The sequence below is a fragment of the Amblyomma mixtum genome, chromosome 2 (assembly GCF_055824585.1).
Source record: "Amblyomma mixtum isolate Tamu chromosome 2, ASM5582458v1, whole genome shotgun sequence".
NCBI lineage: Eukaryota > Metazoa > Arthropoda > Arachnida > Ixodida > Ixodidae > Amblyomma > Amblyomma mixtum.
In genome coordinates this window covers 193,955,088-193,976,953 of record NC_143013.1, presented here as the reverse complement: position 1 = coordinate 193,976,953, position 21,866 = coordinate 193,955,088, and the positions used below count along the sequence as shown (strand labels likewise).

The 21,866-nt window shown below is 48.4% G+C and overlaps 2 protein-coding genes across 8 annotated transcripts in view; both read right to left on the bottom strand.

Moving 5' to 3' along the window:
* LOC149361973 (uncharacterized) overlaps nt 1-772 on the bottom strand; it is a 233,440-nt gene extending 232,668 nt beyond the window's left edge. For 5 of the 6 annotated variants that reach the window (XR_016288977.1, XM_089572887.1, XM_089572888.1 and 2 more), the window contains exon 1: nt 577-772. The gene's annotated coding sequence lies outside the window, so the exon portion shown is untranslated. Of the gene's footprint in view, nt 1-537 lie in introns of all 6 variants that reach the window. The other variant, XM_089572889.1, reaches the window with a different exon arrangement.
* A 4,967-nt stretch (nt 773-5,739) lies between these two features.
* On the bottom strand, nt 5,740-9,820 carry LOC149361972 (uncharacterized). Of its 2 annotated transcripts, XM_089569634.1 has the most exons (3): nt 9,505-9,605; nt 6,181-6,197; nt 5,740-6,006 (listed from the first exon to the last, which is right to left on the bottom strand). In XM_089569634.1, exons 1-3 carry the CDS (start codon nt 9,575-9,577, stop codon nt 5,821-5,823), a joined length of 276 nt encoding a protein of 91 aa, XP_089425760.1. In that variant the 5' UTR covers nt 9,578-9,605; the 3' UTR covers nt 5,740-5,820. The 2 variants fall into 2 exon arrangements, with proteins under 2 accessions (XP_089425760.1, XP_089425759.1); XM_089569633.1 differs by having other exon boundaries at nt 5,740-6,197; nt 9,505-9,820.
* Between the last annotated feature and the right edge of the window lie 12,046 nt (nt 9,821-21,866).

Here is a 21,866-nt window from a genome sequence, read left to right as displayed (position 1 = left end):
ATTAGTTTTCAGCGTTACGTTTAGAAACTTGCCATCGAGTGCAATCTGTACGCATTTAAAGGAGAGAGAGAAAAAAAAAGCCCAAGCCCTCTACACAGCGAGCTCATGAACGCAGCCCCTGTACGCACGAGAAGTGGCTTTCCCGCACAGCTTGGAACATGATGGCGGACCTTCGCGCAACTCTGCTACCTTTGGTAGCATATACAGGAACTCTAGTTTTGACCAGTTTGGCCACCGCTCGCGTGCTCCGTTTTACTTTTGGTGCACCTGTGCGCCTACAAGTTTGCTGACAGCAGAAAATCGAATGCACGCTTAACCAGTGTGATAAAAGAACAACCGCCGGCGACAACGTTACTTAGTTCGGGTCACCATTCCCTAAATGCTGCCTCTCCGTGCCCCAAACAATGCATTTCCGGCAGCAAGGCAGTGGGGTGAGCGCAACGATACTACACAGTGCAAGCCATATCAACACAACACAGCTGACACAACGGCCTGCCCGTCGTTTTTACCACTATTTAGGGCAAAGCAACACTTTACCAGGGCCACATTAATGTTGGTGAAGTCACAAGAGCAAACCTGCGTAGACGGCTCCGATGATGAACGTGGAGACGGACGGACTTCATCCAAGAGGCATTGCGACCACAGAGTTTGTCCACTACCGGGTTGATACAGTTAAAATCCTAGAACAAAAAAGCATATACCGCTGCACTCACTGAAAACACAGTCCGACGCGTGCTCGCGTTGCTCGCAGCGCGCCAACACATGAAGCCCGCTACGCACGTGCGTATGTTGACAAGTGTGGAGGAATGCAGCCGATTCAATATCCGAAGGTCCGAAGTGGACGATGCGTGGCGCTACCTTAGAGGCGATGGAGAAACTCGGCGGAGTGCCCAAGGGTAAATTGAATTAGAATATATAAAACTAAAATAATTTACTGCAGTTCTTTGCACCCCAAAGTGAAGTCACCGAAAGTAAGTGGCCTTGTCCCAGAAGTCAGATGACATCAGAACAGTTTTTCAGTTTCAGTTTTCGTTTTCCCCACGGCCTTTCGTCTTTTCGCTGCTCCGTTTCCAGGACAGCGCCTACCTGTTGCGCCTAAGGAGACCAGCAAAGTATTCGGGAGAGGCGTCTCAAAATATTGCCGCTGTTCAACTCTACTAAGCCGAGTTTCACGTAGCGAAAGCTACATAAGCATGATTAAACACGGTTTATCTTTGGTACATATTTTATTCCCTAGTAGCCCAAACTGCTGCTGGAACATTGCACCAATATTGCCTTTTCGGTTGTATTAATGTGGCTAGTCCTCCTTTGGCAATGTCAAGACAGCATATGTACAAAAATACTGCTGCAATATTCTCTGCGATGTTGTGCCCACATTTGACATATATACAACATTGCTGCAGCATTGCCACAATGTTTCGTAGCATAAATGTAACATTCTTGAAAAGTTCACCAACCCTGCACGAGCATGCAGGCCTGCCAGTTGGTATGCTTCACAGCATATCACAACCCTTTGCAAGGACCAACGAGAACGAGCGAGCGACACTTGAGCTCCACAATGTACAGTCTTTGCCAAAAGTAACTAGGCTGCGCGGTTTGCTTCTCAGTCGTATATTAAAGGTATTGTCAGCTCCAAATCTCTGTATGTTAAGGAGAACCCCTGCCCTCACCTTCAAAGAACTTTTTGGTCTTTTGGGAAGGCGTGAGGGTTCTACTTCACAAATGAGCAGCAAACCATGCAGCCTGGCTACTTTACTACTGTCGTAAAACTGTACTCATGCAACTCACCTCCAAACAGATAGCATGGAGTCCAGCTTATATAGCCGTCCCTGAAGGGTGTACCGAAGGGTGATAGTGGCAACTTGGTAGTAGGCAAAGCTTTTTGACAAATTAATGGTGCTGTGCATGCAGGCGCAATAAGAGGTTTCGTTGCAAAGTACTGCTAGTAAAAACAAGATGTTTACTAGTTGTAACAACAATCGGAAAAATTCTGGAACCCCGTGCTTGAAATATATTTGTAATGCTGCTTTATTGTTATGATTCAAACAATAACGTTCACCAGGCTATATGCCTTAACGTTGCTCGATGTTGTTGCAACGATGGCAGATGGTATATTACGCTAACCAATTTCTGAGCACGTGCTGCAATGTTAATTAGCAGATAGTGTCATTCTGACCAACTTATGGACACGTTGCTGCAATGCTAGAGTGCATGTTGTACAACATTATAAAACATTGGTGACACTACCACAACGTTCTGGCGGCATTTTGTGCTCTAGGGTTGTTTCTTAATTCCTACCACCACTTCACAGCTGCTTATTCGTCTTCATTGATTGGCTTAGATATTAATTGACTGTCACAAAATTCGGCGCAATTTTGGAAACAAAGAAGCAAAAACAGCGCCGCGCGGACGCGTCTCGCCGGCGCGAGCCGAACGGGGGAGGAGGAAACCCCCGCTGGGCGCCTAGCCTGTGTGCGTGTGCTCTCTCTCTCCTCCACCACCGCTCACCGACACGGCGTGCGCCGAGGGAATGAGTCATCCACGCCGATTTCTCTAGAACGTGCGAGTCGTTTCTACTGTTATAACCGGGGGAAGAGGGGGAAGCCTTGCGTGCGCTAAGACATGTCCCCCTCCTCTGCACTCGGACGTCGGCGACGGCGCAACGCCAGAACACGCTCGAATATTCGAGATGCGACCCCCGACCTCTGACCAATGGGGACGCGCGGCCGGTGAGAAGAGGGAAGGGAGACAGCACTGCCGATGCTGTGTGTATGTGAGCGCCTACTTTGGCGCGTACAACAAACAGACGGGAGAGCGAGCCTATAAAGAAGGACGTTGACCGCTGTCAAGTCAGTCCGGACCGCCGTTTAAGCTTCATCGAAGCGCGCCCGTTCGACTCCCGGGAAAACACCACTCGGCCAGCAACCAACGAGGCAACGTTCGCCAGTCTGCGGGACGGCATCGTCGTGGAACTCTGGTCGTCGGACTGCCGCAGTGCCCGGTGAACAAATTGTGTTTTGTTTGTTTACCTCTCTCTCTTGTGTTAGAGCACTTTAGGTGCAATATTGTCTTTGTATTTCATTCTCTCTCGAGTTTAACTTTGCACGAGTTGCATTGTTCTGTTAATCACTTTGTATGTGTCTCTACTAGTGATTGTGAAATCCTCTGTATCGTCTCATCGCTGTACAAACCTTGTTTTGTTTTGTAAACCTTTGGCTCCGACCCATTCTCTGGCTTGCGACCAGCGAAAGCTGGGCACCGAACGCCCAAAAACCTCTTGTCACTTGGTAGCTGGTCTCCGCTCAGCTTGCCACGCTGAGTCGAGGGCATCTCCTTTGAGTCCGAGACCGCTACCCCCACACGCTCTAAGGGTGTCTGGGAACTTCACGTTTTAAAGTGCGCGAAGTGTGGGTGACATTGACGCCGTTACCACAGCCTGACAAAGGGAACGTGGTAGGATTCATAAGCGCGCTCTTCTTACTCCGTAGCGTCTAAGTCAAGCACAGAGCTCTGGTTGCATATACCGCCTACCTGACGTCACTATTGTGAACTGAATCACGCGACGCAACGTGATTACCACGTGGCTTTCTTGCTGTCTATGCCAACTTGCAAGGTCAAAATTCAATGTCAAAGTTCAAGATCAAAGTTAAAGGCCAAATGCCAAGCTCTCTAGGTCTAAGGTGGTCTACTAAGGAAACCACTCATGGTTAGATATATGTGCGTAGCAACACTATCCATGACTTATCTCAATATCGTTTCAAGGTCACTGGGAGGCTCACGGCAAAATGCGTCCCAGCTATAGTAGTGTAGCTTTTGCTACAAAATAAGGATCGACCTTCGCATTGCAATCGGACGACTCTAGCTACACGACAACTCTGTGTCCTCCCGTTGCGCTTGAGTCGCCATCTTGTGATGCACGTTCCCGCGCTCCAAGCCCTAGTTTTACCGGCAATGGCGGAAAAATTTAAGAACAGGCGGGAGTCTTCAGCAGACAGCCGAATTTGCGGTGACCACTTTACCGAATTATGTTGTGATCGAACCGGAGCGAGGGCACGCCTACTGTATGGTGAGATGCCGACGGTGTTATGGTTCACATCAGCGCCCCCAAAAAGTATGGTGCTGTACGTTTTACCAACGGAGTGTATCAAGAACTGTTTCGCACTGCCCCAAATTATGCCTGAATGGGTTTTTATTCGTGATGCTTGGTGCAGTTGACTTCTAAAAGCGCTTGCCCTCCGTTCTTTCTCGTCCAGTTTCTCTCGCACTATGAACATCGAAAAAGGCGCGCGCTGCAGCATTCGTCTTTCTCGTCAATTGTTATATCGCACTCCGCATCTCTATGCTAATAAGTAGCCGACAATTGTTTTGCGTGCTCCTTGTAGCGTACAGTTGTCTAACGTGGCTGTGCTATATGGAGTTAGGTTAAGGAGCACGTCTGGAAGGCAAGTGACATCCTAAAGCGACAAGCATAACCCGCCATCGATGAGACGATACATCGACTACCTGCAAGGCGAAACTGAAACTACAGCAGCTCTATAACGAGCGGCTCTTCGAAAGCAATGTCTGTGCGTGAATTGAAAAGTGAAATCGAAAAAGCGTAACCTTAGCCGTGTAGTGTCAGTGATCATAGAAACGACTCGCCTTCCCGTCGGCCCTGGCCGAAGAACCGCGAAACGCATTGATAGCCTGAATGAGTTGTCCCGCTAGCAGGGTGATGAGAATCGGCCAACGCCATTGGCTAGAAGAGGGTCCCTTCCCGGGGAAAAGCCGCTTCATTCTTTAGTTGTTTCCGACTATACCACACCATTGCATTCGTTGTGCTGGAAGTTGCTGAATAGGCCGTCATGCCGAAACCATCTTCCTTCTCGCTTTTATCAATAGTGGGTGAAATTCTTCGGCGGCAATGGGGAGAAATGCCACTGTACACATTTTTATTTAATCATTAGCTTGTTCTCAATGAAAGCTCACTTCTCAGCTGTCAAGTACTGATATTATCACATCAGGGCAATGCACTAAAGGCATCACGCAGCGCCAGTTTTACATGCAAGGCTGCGCGCTCAGAATATCGCGTTTCATGCTTTGAAAAACGTACAGTGATAGGCCTCGATCAGCGTGATGCGTGCGGCGCGATTTTTTTTATTTCGAAGACTTGCCATGTGGCATAAGATAGAGCTTTCGGTAAGTTGAGTAGGTCGTGGAGGCTGTTCTCTTCCAGGAACCTGATCAGGCTCTAGCTCATAGCGTTGTCCGTGCCACAAGGAAATATGTTCCTCTCTTACCGCAAATCAAATTTCCAGCAATCGTCTTGTTTTTCAGTCCTGCGTTCCTGGGCATTTACATAAAAGGTGGCGAACAATTCTGAAGCAAAACGAGCACTCTCCACACCAGACACGGTAAGATGCTAGCCATGCTTCAGTCTTCGACATCCTTCAGGTATGAGATGCTGCCTGGGACAAGCTATCGTGGTCAGAATCACTGCGTGAGCCCTGGTAACAACTCCGTGTTTGGCTGTCTGAAGAGAGCTCGCTCTAGCTCAGCACAGCACCCTTCTGATTCCAGCGCTATACGACAGATGGTAGCACAAGCAAATGAAAAAAGGCCGATTCTGCCGAACGGTTCGCCGACTATGATGGCAGCTGCGGTGGCGCCGGCGTTTTCAGAGGTCTTGTTTGTCGGCTCACAGACGCCTACCTGGACAAGGCTTGAGCTCTTCCTCCTCTGGTGGCTGGTAGTAATTTGCTAGGCAAGTGGTGCCACTATCCCTTGCCGGCTCTTGTAATGGTGGGGGTGGTTAAGCTCAACTTCGCGACTCACAGGGACCTAAAAATGGCCTACGGAGGGCCGAAAGGAGCCGAAACTTCGGTAGAGGCATTGCACTGGCCTCAGGTGTGAGTTCGATCTCAGCAGGTCAAGAATCTTGCAAGGGCTAGATCCCGAGAAAGCTCGGTCGAAGAGATGAGCGCATCCAGGACATGTCCGTTGTGGTCGATGGCGTCTTTTGCTCACCTGCTCCATAAAAAAAAAAGAAAAGGAGACGTGGAAGTCGTTCACATATCACTCTCTGCTCTTGCTGCAGCATGCGGCGCTAATCTTCTCTATGAAAACGTAGGAAAATAGAACAATTCCAACCAGGAGATTTAACGCAGAGTAAAGCCGGTAGAGATAATCGAAGGATCCTACGGTGTCACGGAAGAACCCTGCAAAAGAAATGCAGAAAGAAAAAAAATCGTGAGTGGAGTTCCATCTGGAAGACTGACTCGCTGGTGTACTAACAAAAATAACCCCTCCTATAGCAGCAGGTTTTACTTCCTGTCATAGCTGTTCAGGTGATGGAAGGAATACCGCACCTTTTTAAGAGCCCCTTTCAGAGCCCCTTTTAAGTCCCCAATGTTGCTACTTCTCTTCCTTGCTCTTTCTGCCTTTTCTTTCTTCGTTCTTCAATGGGCGTGTTGTGATAACGTCACGAGGTCGCGTGTTCTCTCTCGACCATTCAGAGAGTTTCGTGACACACGGCTCCATTTTTGCGGGATTAGAACTCTAACGGAATTGCATGAAAATCTACGTTTTCAGCGTAAGATAGCCTCCTTATGACTGCAAGGCGGTAACAAATAAATCTGGGCGACCTTCAGCTTGTCCTCAGTTCTCTTCACAACGGTCGGGGGGAGAAATTTTTCCACACTCTATACAAATAGTGTTGAACGTAAGAGGGGAAAAATCACTGCTGATACACTCGCTGCGAGGCAGATCTCCGTCCTTCAAAGAGATGAGACTCATGTTGTCGGTGCTGCATTTTGAACGAAGAGCGCATGCAGCGCGAATGCCTGCAGTACCCGTTCTAAAATTTGGGCTGCTTTTCTTTGGGTATAGTAGCGCTTCCACCCGTTTAAGACGAACTCGTAGCCACTATCTTGATCTTCGCGACACAACTTTGAAGATAGCACAATTTTCGGCTTCTTCATCACCATCACCAGCCTGACTACGCCCACTGCAGGGTGAAGGCCTCTTCCACATCTCTCATTTCAATCCTGTCCTGTGCCAGCTGCGGCCAACCTATCGGCGTAAACTTCTTAATCTCATCCGCCCTCCTAACTTTCTGCCGCCCCCTGCTACGTTTGCCTTCTCTTGGAATCCACTCCGTTACCCTTAAGTACCAGCGGTTATCTTGCCTTCGCATTACATGCCCTGCCCAAGCCCATTTCTTCCTCTTGATTTCAACTAAGATGTCATTAACCCGCGTTTGTTCCCTCACCCACTCTGCCCTCTTCCTGTCTCTTAAAGGGGTTCTGAAAGGAGCTCTAATAAGGTTGCGGCATGCCTGCGGTGTTAAAGCACGCCGCTTCACGAATATTGTCCAGCAAGAATTTTATAAATGCTTATCGTAGAAGCTCAGTTATCTGTAGTCAAAATCTGAGTTTCAGTGTCTTCACGCCTTTCCCTCTGCACTCGTCACTTTTTGCACGTTGGAAGGTCGGCGCTCCTCCGCCGGCCTTACCTCTGGGAGCGGAGCTTCCTAACCCACCGGAGCTATGCGCCTTATTGGCCGCGGCCATGTTAGCTGCCTGACGTCTGTAAGAATCTAACCAATAGCCATCTCTCAACTTCTATACGCAGGTACAAGCGACAGAGGAGAGTGCGAGAATGAAAACGTCACCGGGAAGGGCTTGCCGACTTTCCCGCGTGATTATGGGTTCTTTGCTGCGTGTAGAATTGCATTATTTGGCTCAGGTTTTATGACAACGCAATGCAGTGATCCTGCGAGTTTATGTGATCTCCTCAGAGGTGTTTCATAGCCACTTTAACGTTACACCTATCATTTTTCTTTCCACTGCTCGCTGCTCCTCAACTTAAGTTGAACCTTTTTCGTTATCGTCCGCGTTTCTGCCCCATCGGTGAGTACCGGTAAGATACAGCTGTTGTATACTTTTCTCTTGAGGGATATTGGTAAACTGCCAGTCATGATATGAGAGAACCTGCCATATGCGCTCCACCCCTTCTTCTAGGCGTTTCCCTCTCGTGATCCGGATCAGCGGCCACTACCTGCTCTAAGCAGACGTATACCTTACGGCTTCCAGCACCTAGCTACCAATTGTGAACTGCTTTTCCTGGCTAGACTATTGAACGTTACTTTGGTGTTCTGCATCTTAATTTTTAGACACACCTTTCTCCTCTGCCTGTCTTATTCATTGATCATGCGTTTTAGTTGATGTCCCGAGTGACTTAGCAAGGCAATGTCATCAACGAATCACAGATTACTTAGATATTCTCCATTAACTTTAATCCCCAGCTGTTCCTAATCCAGGCCTCGGAACACCTCCTGTGGTGAATGTCATTGGCGAGATCGTGTCTCCATGCAAGACACCCTTCCTTATTGGAATCTTATTGCTGACTTTATGGATGACTATGGTACTTGAATAACACCATCTGCCGGGCTAGTTGGTTGCGATCCATATGTATCAGTAGCGCGAACACAAAACAGGAAGGAGGAGAAGATAGTACAGAGAGCTGAACTTCCAACTTTTATTTGAACAAAAACTGAATCCGCACTTACATACAAACACCGGATAAAAGCACACAAGGGGGAGTAATCAAGGCGCGCGATCGAACTAGGACGATGTCCAGGGCATGAAAAGATTTTAGAGGCAGACTTGACATGTTGCATTTTCTTTCTTGCCGGGTTAATTATTGGCGCTCATCCTTCGTATCGTTAACCTTTCCACCGTCTTCTCGCCTCCTCATGCTTTTAGCAAAATTCGCGCCTTGAACATTTTTTCCCATTTTTCCATCTTTTTTCTCAATCGCGCACACTCAACCCTGTTTTTTCCTATTTCCTTATTTCCGCATGTCATTCGTGCTTCCTTTCATGGAACTCTGCATATTGTGATTCTTGTTATCTTTTGATGCCCTGGACATCGTGCGGGTCCCAGTTCGATCGCGCGCCTTGATGACTCCCCCTGGTGGGCTTTTAACCGGTGTGTGTACATAAGTGCGGGTTCAGTTTTTGTTCAAATAAATGTTGGAAGTTCAGCGCTCCTTACTCTTCCTGTTTTGTGTTCGAGCTACTGATACATATGACTATGGTAGCTGTGCAGTCGTTATAGATATCTTCCAATATTCTCACATGACACTCTTCTACACCCTGATTCCGCAATGGCTGCATGACAGCTGAGGTTTCCACTGAGTCAAATGCTTTCTCGTAATCAATGAATGCTGTGTATAGGGGTTGCTTGTATTCTGCGCATTTCTCTATCACCTGATTGGTAGTGTGAATATGACCTATTGGAAAGTATCCTTTACGAAAACTTGAGTAGCTGGAGGTAGAAACCTCTAACAATTCAGGTTTTTCCCGGCATTTCGCTTCTTGAATGGAGTATACAAGTGCATCCGTTTCGAATTCCCCTGGAATGATTTGTTCCCTTCTCGCGTGATTTTTTGCTTCCATGCATTTGACAGCTCTCCTATTTTTGACTGCCCGGTGCTCGGCGCAAAAGAAAACAAATGTGGTACCTGTTATCACTGGGTTCACCAAGAGCAGGGGTACAGTGCACATTCCAGCCAGGCCCCACGTGGCGGCGAACATTTTCACACCGAGGTAATCTGCGATGAGCACGGGCTTCATGGCCAACAAGAAACCGGTGGGTAAGCTCGCGGCAGTGACGATTGAGGCCACGGCCGAATGCGACGTGAAGAATGTGAGCGCCGCCAAGCACGCGGAGAGCGCCACAAGACTGAATGCGACAGCCGCTCCTCGTGCAACTCTGAAGAGATCGCAAAGCAAGGGCAACACCAGGCGCCCCATCAGTCCACCGATGGCGTCGTACATGATGAGCGACTCGGACTCGAAGCGAGGGAGCCCCTTGTCGATAGCATACGCGACAAAGGTTGCCCTCACTGCGAAGGCCGTGTAGTCCAGCACAACGTAGGTCACAAGCAAAACATAGAACGCACGAGTTCTGAAGAGGGCGCGGAAGCTGCAAGGTGAAGATGCGGTGGAATTCTCTGGAGAGCACACCACAGTCGACGCCTCTGGAGGCTGGGGTGAGATTCCGTCAGTGGGTACCACGTTTGACGGGTCAGTTTCCGAACTCTGCCTTGAATCGAGGCTAGAAGCACCTCCGTGCTTCGTAGTACCTTCTTGACTACGATTTGAGCACTGAGGGTTCCCGCCATCGCGAAGCTCAATTTTAAAACACGCTGGTGTGGTTTGCGGGGTTTTTGCTCCTGGAGTGCGCTCCTGAAGAGCAGTGGCCACGGTGGAGATCGTAATTTGAGCGCCGGGAGTTTCTCGGGATTCCATGTATTTCGGCTGAGGTCCTTCGGCGAGGACCCTGCTGTTGATGTTCGCAGCCCCTGACCTGGGGAAGAACAGCTTGCGAAAGCAGTCGCACCCAGCAGCCTCCGGTGTTTTGAGCAAGAGAGCCAGTGGGCTGATGTTCGTGACTACAGCGCCGAGAACGATGAACGTTCTTTTCAGGCCGAATCGGTCGACGAGAAAGGCCAGCGTGACGGGGCCCACGAGTCCAGCAGCTGACCAGCCCACGTACTTGAGGCCACTCATTGTTCCGCGGTATCTGCGGAAGTGTGTCACTGTGCACACGGAGAAGCTGATGAGCACCGTGCCCGCTCCAGATCCTGCGTATTGAAGGAAAAACATAAAAACAGCTCAGTTTGCCTGACTATTCGTTTGATAGCCAGAGAATCATTCACCCGTTCATTTTTGCGAGTGGAATCCTCGGTGTAACTTTTAAAACGGTAGTAAACATTTACTAAAACGCAGTTAGTATCTGCTGCATTTACTAGCTGTTACAAACTTTTTTTTTTCTAAAAGAAATGCATCTCAAAGTTGGTACTACGTCCGGTGTCGTTATTAATATAACGAGGTAAACATGCCAGCGAGCAGCAGGTATAAACAGGAATACAATTATCTATGTGCGCCCTGCCCATACTTTTCTAGATCATGCTTGAAAAAACGCAGATTCTTGTGGGCGATTCCTAGCGCGCTCACAAATTCCATTCGTTGTTTTGAGCACTCCGCATATGCTATTAAAAGCAGATGCTTAACATATCGAAAATTATGTTTCAGTTGGCACTTAAGCTCGCCGGCATATGCGAATGCTTCTTACGAATGTTACAGGTTACTGGCATGGAATGTTGATGCAATGTTTTATTTTTTCGATTTTCTGAAATTTAAAGATGTGAAATCCAATCCAATGGCAGCTACCAGCAAGAGGCAACCCTCTGCGGCTCACACAAAGCTGCAGAAACCAAGAAAACTCTACTCTTATAGTCACCAAACGGCGACGCAATCATTGCTTACGCTCCGAATAATTTTCTCTTATTTCTTCGTCAGACCCGAGCACGAGTTTGGCTTCTCGGCATTAATGCAAATACTCTTCTCAAGCCTGGATATTCCCATGAATACACAGAAAATATTTTGAAGACGTAGATTCTGGAGTTCTTCCTCCGTGCTCTCCGCCGTGGGTCTCTGTGCCTAGAGAAGCATGGAGCAACGTCTTGTGCTGATATTTAGTTAAACACATGGACGACAGAATGTGTATGTAAGTCAGAATGCCAAATAATTTTATAAAAAGCGCAAGGAATTTGGGAGCTGCTTGGCCACTGGGAGGAGGAATCTGGTTAAGAAAAATCGACCGGCTCGGAAGGCTGCTCGGAGCAATCCTATTGTTACATAATCGCTGAGCAGTTGACTGCGTGGTTGCGCAGTGGGTACCATGCGTAAAAGACAAATTTGCGCTGCTATGTGCGCAGGGTCTGACGAGGATATAGGGCAGGAATATACCGGTAATTCCGCTAGGGATAGTGATATACCAGGAATACCGCTAGGGATAGTGAGTCTTGACCCCGAGTTAAGATATCCTCATGGGTTATCAACTTGGAATCGCAGGAAGGGCACGTATAGTGATCCTAATCACGCTGCAGATATAGATGATTTTAATATATTTATTTTTATATTTATTCATTTATTCCTTGAATGCACAAGAAGAGGTATTACATGAGGGATGGGTCGTGAAGCGTGTCGACGATTTTTTTTAATGTATGATAGAAATGCACTGGATTATAGTGTTGGACAATGTCGGCAGGAGGGTCATTCCACTCCTTTAAAGTGTAAAACAAAGAATGTGAACGTGCACAATGGCACATGCGGATGGTGCGTGATGTACTTTGTCATAATTAAGCCGGTGAGAAACACGTTGAGCGAAAAGGATTACATAGTCTGCAAGTTGTAAAACGTGTTAAAAAGGCGTTATTCGCATTACTGGATTAGTTATTTATCTATTACTCGAATTGCGGTGCCTTATTAAGAATTAAGAACCACGTTAATAAGAAAGCAGTAAAGAATCAGTATTAGGAAGTCTGAGTGATGAACGTTCTACCTTTTTATTGTCTTTTCTTCTAATAGTAGAGAGTTGCATTGCAACCTCATTGCAACTAACAGCGTACTCTGGTGTCATGCAGTACAAAACTGTTTTCGCGCTGGTTTTTCTGGGAGGCCGCTGTGGTACCAACGTCAAGCTGGGAAAAGCCGGCAGTCTGGAAACTGCGAGCCAAGATATCTGGCAAACGAAACTTTTTGCGTAAAGGAAAGAAGCACTGTTTTCTTCGAACTTATGTAGAGAACGCCTCAAGATAAAATAAAGCCATTTTGTTATTCTTTTCAGCTTCGATGTGAGCGCAGATGATTTGTTCTTTACTTGTCTTGCTACCTTCTGTGTGTTTTCGTGCTTTCCTTTTACCTTTCTGCCAGCGATTTGGAAGTCTTGAAATTTTTCAATCGCGAGTGCTTCTTTTTTTGTCTTCCTAATAGTGCTCGTTTGCGTAGCACTTTTCAGCCTATTTTTAATTATGAAGTTACCTTCGCAACACTGCTAAGCTGTACTAATGGTGGCAGTAGGGTTAGAATTTCCATTGTTGATGAGCCTGCAATTAATTCAGGGATAGCTAAAACTAAAGGACGTGAGGGCTTGAGAAGAAAACATTGTGCAGTTTTTACCATGAACGACACCCAAAGTGACGGTGAGCCAGAAGATGTCGGGAGCGAAGCCAGACGCAACTAGTCCAAGCCATGCCAGCACGCTACCGATGAGGGCGACACCGTAGACAGGCACCCACTTTTGGACCAGGTGAGCAGCTAGCCCTGGAAAACGTGGTGTGACAGCAAAAGTTGGGAACAACAATATTTCGTTGCTAACTGTACCTTCGAAGCAGTACAATATTGTTTCCTCTTTTAGAAAGTGGTGTGGAATGTTATCGGGTACTTAGAGAACACTTTTAAAAATTACTTAAAAATAGGGAGTTCGAAATACAAAGAAAAATGTCAAAGAAAAATAGAAATTGAAAATTTGTTTTTGAAGAAAGGAAACGGTGCAGTATCTGTCGTTCTTCTCGGCAGACACCTACACCGCGCAAAAAGGGAAAGTGTAAAGGAAGGAGTGAGAGAAGCTCTAAAGAGCACCCAGACTGTTTTATTACTTTTGTTCCCACTTCTTCGCCGTTTCTTGCGTTATGCCTGTCTCTGGGATGCTTAGCTGTAGCGTTTGCGCACCGTTCCTTTATATCTGTTTTTTTTTTTTCAGTCATGGGGCGCGGCGGCGAAGAAAGAAAGCGAGCTTCCGTGTTTCGTGTTGCCGCGTACACTTCCTGACGACAAAAGGTACTACGTCCTTCCTGATAACTTTCGCATTTGGGGTTGGCGCTCTAAAAGAAAACTAGGGAACGCAGTCTGGCCTGAAGCATCAGAAGCGGTGGGGGAAGAGAATCTGAGAAAATTGTCTGATGGCGGAGGTTCCCCATGTCGCGCAAGCAGTCACGGAGACCACGTGGTCTGCCAGCTCAGTTTTTCCCATCCTGTTTTCCCTCAATACGCACAACTAGCATTTTAACAGTTGAAATAAAGTTTCCACCCATAAATTTCTGACCCGAAACGAGAGTTTCTGTGAATAGGAATAAAACAAAAAGAGTATAAATCGGTTTTCTGGTAGGCGCCAGCATGTAGTTTCAGATAAGAGAACCGTCCTACCAGTCGACCGACCATACAGCCCGAGAGGCTATGGACACAACTGCGAATGCAGTGCTGCGCAATGCAACATGAAGCTGACAGACTGCATGACGTCGTTGACGATTCAAAGAATGCCAAAACGAATTGTTCTCTTCCTGCTTAATTAGCGTGTCCCTGTCTTAGCTCGCGTCTTTTTCAAGTGTCCGATTTTGTTCAGTTTTTGTTGAGGTCAGTTACATCGCGACCCTTTTATGTTCAGTTAAAACGAGGAGTGCATGCTGGAGCACTCGCATACGAACCCACTAGCCTGCTGGCGATTGCCATGGCCGTCAGGGGCCAGAGGGCCGCCTCGTGGTCGACCCCGTAGGCTTCCCTGAGACGCACGTAGAAGAACGCAGAGTTCGCGATGACCGTCGTGGCCAGGAATGACGTCAATGCCACCACCACGCCGAGGCCCCAGTAGCGATCGATATCCTCGTGCTCCCGTGTGCGGGGCTCCTTCGACGGCTGTGGGGCAGGCGCCGGCATTTGTCTGCAATCGGAACGAACGGGTGTCTTAAAAAAAAAAAGCAAATTGCGCATTAGACTTCACAGCAACGCCTTCAGCAACCAACTTGCATTGGTGACGCCTTTTTTTTGCGCTTGGCTTACCTACATGCTACCGCCGGCTCCTGTAGCTTCATATACATATTGAGCCTGACAGCAGTCATCGTCTGTGCATACGCACCTCGTGTCTTCGTATCGGCGATGAATCGGCGCAGCGGTTCAGCTCTATGTATGCCTCACCGACTTGCAGCCTGAATTTATAAGAATGCGCCCTAGAATTGGAGCAGCCCTAACTTGGAACGTCACTTGGCAGGAGCAGCTGTGCACGTTTACCGAGGAATTACTAACTCCACCGACCATTTCGCATTACAAACTGACCTTATTCGCATACAGGACTGGTGTAAAACATGGCTCATGTCATTAAATATTTCTAAAACCGTCTTAATGTCCATTCACCGTCGTCGTAATTACGTAGCGCCTAATTATAATATTAATAACCTGCAGATTGGAACATCCGAATCATTCAAATATCTTGGTGTGCATATCTCGCGTGACCTAACTTGGACCTGTCATATTAATCACATAATAAATTCTGCTAATTGTGCTCTAGGTTATTTACGCCATAACCTTTCACTCGCTCCTCCCCCTATTAAACAGCTTGCTTTTCAAACCCTTGTGCGTCCCAAGCTTGAGTATGCTAACGCTATTTTTGATCCGCACCACAATAATCTTACTAACGCCCTCGAATCGGTTCAGAACCGCGCAACACGATTCATTCTATCTAATTATAACTACCACTCAAGCATCTCAGCACTAAAAGCTCGAATCAACTTGCCCCCCCCCCCCCCCCCCAGCCTCGCGCCGTAAGATAGCACGTCTTAACCTTTTTCATAAATTTTTCCATTCTTTGCCTCTTGATAACCACTACATAAAAAGAGCCCACCGCATCGCCCTGTTCAGCCACAGTAACGCAGTGTATCCCCTACAAGCCCATACTGTGACATTTCAGCAGTCATTTTTTCAGCGTACTGCACGAGACTGGAATGACCTGCCCACCGAAGTTGCCATTATCATCAACCCACTAGAATTCAAGCGGAGCATCGCCAACCTTTCATCTTAACAATTTTTACCATTGTTTGCCAGATACCGTCCACTCCCTCATGTAATATCTCAACCGAGACCTTTGAGGAAATAAATAAATAAATAAATAAATAAATAAATAAATAAATAAATAAATAAATAAATAAGGGACTTTCTCTGCTGACATCTTGTGGGCAGGTGACTGGTTAGGAACTGCCATTGTACTGTTTCATTCGAGTCCATCACCTCCTCTATTTCTATGCCGGCCACACGCGAATGTTTTAACGGGAAATGGAAGGTGCAGCAGACGTCACCCGCGATGAACACTTGAACCATGACAGGAGGAAAGTGATGAATGCTGGAGTGAAAGGAAGGCTCCGAATTTGTTTGCGACCACTAGGGATTCTTGCACGTGCGCTGTCGTCGCGAAAGCAGATGGACTGTTGTTTTTCGCCCCCACCGAAATGCTGCCTTCAGGGACGGGATTCGATCCTGCGACCTCGTGCAGGGATCATCATTGCGCCACCATGGCGGGTACCGCGTCGTCTACAGGTGGCCACCACCGGTCTAAGGCGTACCAGAAAACAGAAGTACCTCAGACAGCTGTACCGACCCTCCAAGCCACTCATGACATCGATCTGGTTCAAACACTCATGAGTGTCGTGCTCATCTAGATGGCATCCTCGATGGCCAATGAGTCAGCGAAGTAGCATTGCGTCTATGAGGTTTCAAAGCGAAAAGGAGTACTCACTCAGCAGGCGGGAAAGCGTCGGCACCGGCACTGCTGAACGCTGGAAACCGTGTGGGATGGAACCAGCTTTCGCGTCTAAACCTTCTCGCTTGAATGAACTCGCAACAGCACTTTCCAAGCTGCTGGATGCGGCCAGGTGTTGGTGCCACGGCGGTCGTTGTCACCGCCGGCTTTATCTCGCTGTTTGTGAATTATGGCGTGCCAGTTTAAAACAGCCGCTTTCTCAGCGGAAAACGGCGTCCTCGTGTTGCAGCTCATTGCCACCCAAAACGGTCGCACACAGCGGTGAAGCCATCGTACTGGTGAGAGAGGAGACCCGTACCCCGAGGAACGAAACATGGCTATTTCTTTTAACACTGCCGAGACGCGTTAGAAACTCATCCGGGCGCCAAACGATGAGGACAAATTTCGGTGATGGTGTGACACTGGCCCGTTGCAGTGTTGGATACGGTTGAAAACTGCAGTTCTTTCGTGCTCCTGCAGTGTAAAGAAATGAAAACAGACCTTCAATTCTTTACATTGCACTGGATTAATTTGAAGACCAGGACGCACATCGATCGGAGCTCACATACAGGCACAAGGAAAATTTTCAGCAGTTCAAACCCCTCGGCTTGCCATGGGAAGCAGTGTCGAGTGCTGATTTTCGCTCAAGCGATACAGCAAAGGCCACCCCATACGGAGATCCACGTGTGCAGGCATCAAAGCGCTTTCATTAGATCTTGCTGCCACTCGTAGATGCCGCTCTTCGATGCCGTGACTTGACCCCAGCAGACCACCTTTTAGGGAAAGCGGTCCGCCTCCTTGTTCGCCGAAAGGGGGCTTCCTGCGCCCGCCGCCAGAAGTGGTGGTTGCTCTGTACACTGCGCCAAGACTCGTCCTGCAGGTTCTGCATGCAATACACGTGGAGCAGGGTTCAATATTTGCCGGATTCTGTTTTTGTCACGGAAATCTCCATTCACCCAGCGAGCATTTCTATAAAGGTTTTCTATAAAACGGATTAAATCCGCCTGTACAACCACCCTGTGCCCCGCTGATTTTCACTGCTTTAGACGTTAAGCCTAGTTTGCGTGGACAAATTAATTCCACTTGAATAGAAAAGATGAGAGGAAGGCTTTCTTTTCGAGCCATACCTGATTGCATCTTTACCCTGTCGAATGACTGGATAAAAAATCACCCGAGTGCTTAGAAAACGCGCCAAATTTTTAGCTTGTTTCATTTTGGGTAGTTATACAAAAGAATTACAAGCGCCAAAGAAAGCCTTAGCTGGAATTCACTGAGAGCAACTAACGAAATTCAAGTTTTGCATGATAGTTTTCATTCCCGGTGGAATACAGGGCGAGACCGGATTATGATTCTTCACGACAGGATGTCACCCAGACTTCACGCACTTTTAGTGGGAAGCTCCCAGACACCCTTAGAGCGTGTGGGGGTAGCGGTCTCGGACTCTAAGGAGATGCCCTCGACTCAGCGTGGCAAGCTCGGCGGAGACCAGCTACCAAGTGACAAGAGGTTTTTGGGCGTTCGGTGCCCAGCTTTCGCTGGTCGCAAGCCAGAGAATGGGTCGGAGCCAAAGGTTCACAAACAATAACAAAGTTTATACAGCAATTGAGACGATACAGAGGATTTCACAATCACTCGTACAAACACATACCAAGTGATTAACAAACAATGCAATTCGTGCAAAGTTAAACTCGAGAGAGAGAGAATGAAATACAAAGGCAATATTGCACCTAAAGTGCACTAACACAAGAGAGAGAGAGGTAAACAAACAAAACACAATTTGTTCACCGGGCACTGCGGCAGTCCGACGACCAGAGTTCCTCGACGATGCCGTCCCGCAGACTGGCGAACGTTGCCTCGTTGGTCCGTGGCTGGCCGAGTGGTGTTTTTCCCGGGAGTCGAACGGGCGCGCTTCTTCGAAGCTTAAAACGGCGGTCCGGACTGACTGATAGCGGTCAACGTCCTTCTTTATAGACCGTTTACAGCGCGCAGTTCTTCCGTTTGAGACCAGATGGCGCCACGGGTGCGCTCCGAACACGGCGTCATTACTTGCCTCGTAAGTCGCCGGCGTGTATGCCTCGACCACGGTGTAAGGCCTCGACGCAGCAGTGGAAATGTGGAAACAGAAAATACATGCTCTATTGTGGATTGCAAGAAGGGCGACAAACAGTTAAAGGGGCGGGATGCGATCGTTTGCGAGCTTCACGGAACCGAACTGCACAAGGACGTACTGCCCCTGTTTGCGCCCGTTGGACATCCACCCTTTCCGAACGGGCGAACGCACACACGTTCGCCAGCGCTGGACAGCGAATATAGAAGGAGAGGTCTCGATCTTGGAAAATCTGCGAGGGTAAGTGCGTAACATAGCCATATGAACAAGCTATCCCGCCACCGAAACGTCACAAAAAAAAAAGACACGCTCCTATACCGCTAGTGCGTATTGTGCAGTGCATAGCCGTGCGAGCGGACAACGCTTACCGTCAGTTCGTGTATTACACACCGTCTTGGTGCTAGTGTTGAACTTCGCTCCAAGTTGCGCGGTTTTTGTGGACCACAATCGGAATAAAGCATTTGTGTTACGGCTGCTGTGCTCTGCGGTTGTCACTTCCTCGCGGTCCATGCGAGACAGTCACTAGAAGTGACTCGATCCGGCTGATTACTTACAACCAGCGAGACCTCGAGCATTTTCATGTCCGCATATTGAGCATGGAGCGTACCACAATTTTATACTGTGTGAGGCTGACATAATTGTGAACTTCGTGTAGCGAACGCTCTGCCATGCGCGCGTTATAACAATTATATCGCGGAATCCTTGTAAACGATTGCATGCAAACTTGTGAAGGCTGCTTGATGCATAGTACTGCATGCTTACATGATTGGGAAACATTTGTTTGTTTATTTATTTTTGTCGCCTTCCTTTGTTTAGCAAACCAACAGAAAATATTTTAGGCTTCTTAAGCACCTTTAACAAGTTGTAAACAAATGAGTACGATGTGCATGTGAGCGTTTTAGAGCAGTCTCCGCATGCATGTACACAATACGACAACGACCTGCGCAGCCGCAGGGTCATTAAACCTTGCTCTTTTAGATAATAACAATAAAAAAATATTAAGCAAAGTCTTCAGCGGCATTCAGGTGATCCCCCCGTTGCCTCGAAGAGGCGGAGAGCTCATCGGCTCTTCGCGACATGAAGCCCGATTACGTTTTCACGCCTAAAATGAACAGGTTAGTGTTTTCACATGTCCTTCGAAGCTTCGGACCAACCACAGTGTCGTCTTCCCACTCCTTTACAACCGCATCAGCCGAAACACTGCCTGTCCGAACCGAAACATCAGACGCAGCAGCCGTCGCGACGAGGCGCGCGCCGAGCGGTTAGGAGGCGAGTAATGGCGGCGTGATCACGTGATCAAAGATGGCAGCCCCCATGATACGCCGCTGTAAAGCGTCTATAGACCAGATTTTTTAGCCTTTCCTGGGCGCGGCCATTTTGCACCGACTGGCGCGCCGCGGTGCGGGCGTTTCTTTGGGGACTGCGGGGCTGCGGCAGTTCCGCGGCCGCGCCTGCATATAGCCGCGCTTCGGGCGCTAAAAAAACATTGTCGAGCATACTTCCGCTGCGTGGCTGTGTTGCAGGAAGTATTTACGTTATCAAAGCGATAACATTGACGCGTTTTAATGACATTTAGTTTGACATTCAGGTTAATTGTGCCGGCGCTTAGAACGCGCTCGTGCTTATATCGAATTCCGTCTTGGTGCTCCACCGCAAAGAAACTTTTTATTCAATATCAAGAATTAGGTGTGCGGCTAGTATGCAGTTCCAATTCCCATGCACTCTTATTCCTTCCTGCCGGCCATAAAGCTCCCCCCCCCCCCTTCCACAAACGGCTTTCTTGTCGCCGCGCCAGTTTATCAACAAATTACCGCTGTGAGCTCAACTGAGTCGCAGCGCCAACAGAAAACATATTTTGTCATGGTTTATGCAACCTGGTGCATAAAAACGTACTTTCGCTTAATTTATAAAAGCTTGAATAGATATGAGCAGCTAATCCAGCTTTCACTAATTCTGAGGTCCGAAGTCGCGTTATGTTATTCAGGAGCTCTCGCCGCGTGTGAGAGCGTTGCGTAGGCGTTTGGCTAAGTGTGGAAAATGTAATGAAATCGCGCATATTTTCCTATGAATAATGTAGATACCGCACCGCTGCGGTGGCTCAGTGGTTACGGCTCTCTGCTCTGGCCCAAAAGACGCGGGTTCGATCCCGGCCGCGGCGGCCGAATTTCGAAGGAGGCGAAATTCTAGAGGCGCGTGTACTGTGCGATGTCAGTGCACGTTAAAGAACCCCAGGTGGTCGAAATTTCCGGAGCCCTTCACTACGGCGTCCCTCATAGCCTGAGTCGCTTTGGAACGTAAAACCTTAATAAACCAAACCAAGCTAAGGTAGATACCAACAGCAGAAAGATACTATAGAAAAACCTTTACCCCCCAGATACCTCTGACATGTGTGCGGAAAAAGCAGCTGAAATCGGTAGCGGTCGTGCTTACAATCCTGTGCATGAAATGTTCTGAATGGGAACAAGAGCAAGCTCAGCGCAAGGATGCTGAACACGTACTGGTGATCGAAAACACGCGCTCCGTCGGGACAACCTTCAGTCTGCAGCTCGCCTATCCAGTAACTACTCCACTGAGTCAAGTCAATAGATCTACATTCTAATGCATAATATTATCATATATGATATCGCACGTAAAAGGCGACAACAAACGACACGACAGCGCAGAAATCTGCTTCGAAGTGCCGGTTTCCAGTTCGTACACTACCTGGTCGACTACCCTCGGATGTCACGTTAACGAGTAACTGCGCACAAGATGACCGCAGCACTGTCTGGAAGAGGGCAAATGTGAGTAGTGACGCACAGCACACACCCTCATACGTTAGCTGATGGAGCACAAAACGGCAGAAGCGAACACGTAAACATGCGTTCTACGCGCGGCGCTGGCGCGACCCGCAGTCCCTCGGGCCGCGCGCGCCGACAGATGGCGACTGGCGTCGAGAGTAGGCGCGCGTCCGCAGCCTGCGTGCGAGGGTAAAAAAATCTGGTCTACAGATGGCGACTGGCGTCGAGAGTAGGCGCGCGTCCGCAGCCTGCGTGCGAGGGTAAAAAAATCTGGTCTATAGACCAGATTTTTTTACCCTCGCACGCAGGCTGCGGGCGCGCTCCCACTCTCGACACCAGTCGCCATCTGTCGGCGCGCGCGGCCCGAGGGACTGCGGGTCGCGCCAGCGCCGCGCGTAGAACGCATGTTTACGTGTTCGCTTCTGCCGTTGTTGTGCTCTATCAGCTAACGTATGAGGGTGTGTGCTGTTCGTCACTACTCACATTTTCCCTCTTCCATACAGTACTGCGGTTATCTTGCGCGCAGTTACTCGTTAACGTGACATTCGAGGGTAGTCGACCAGGTAGTGTACGGACTGGAAACCG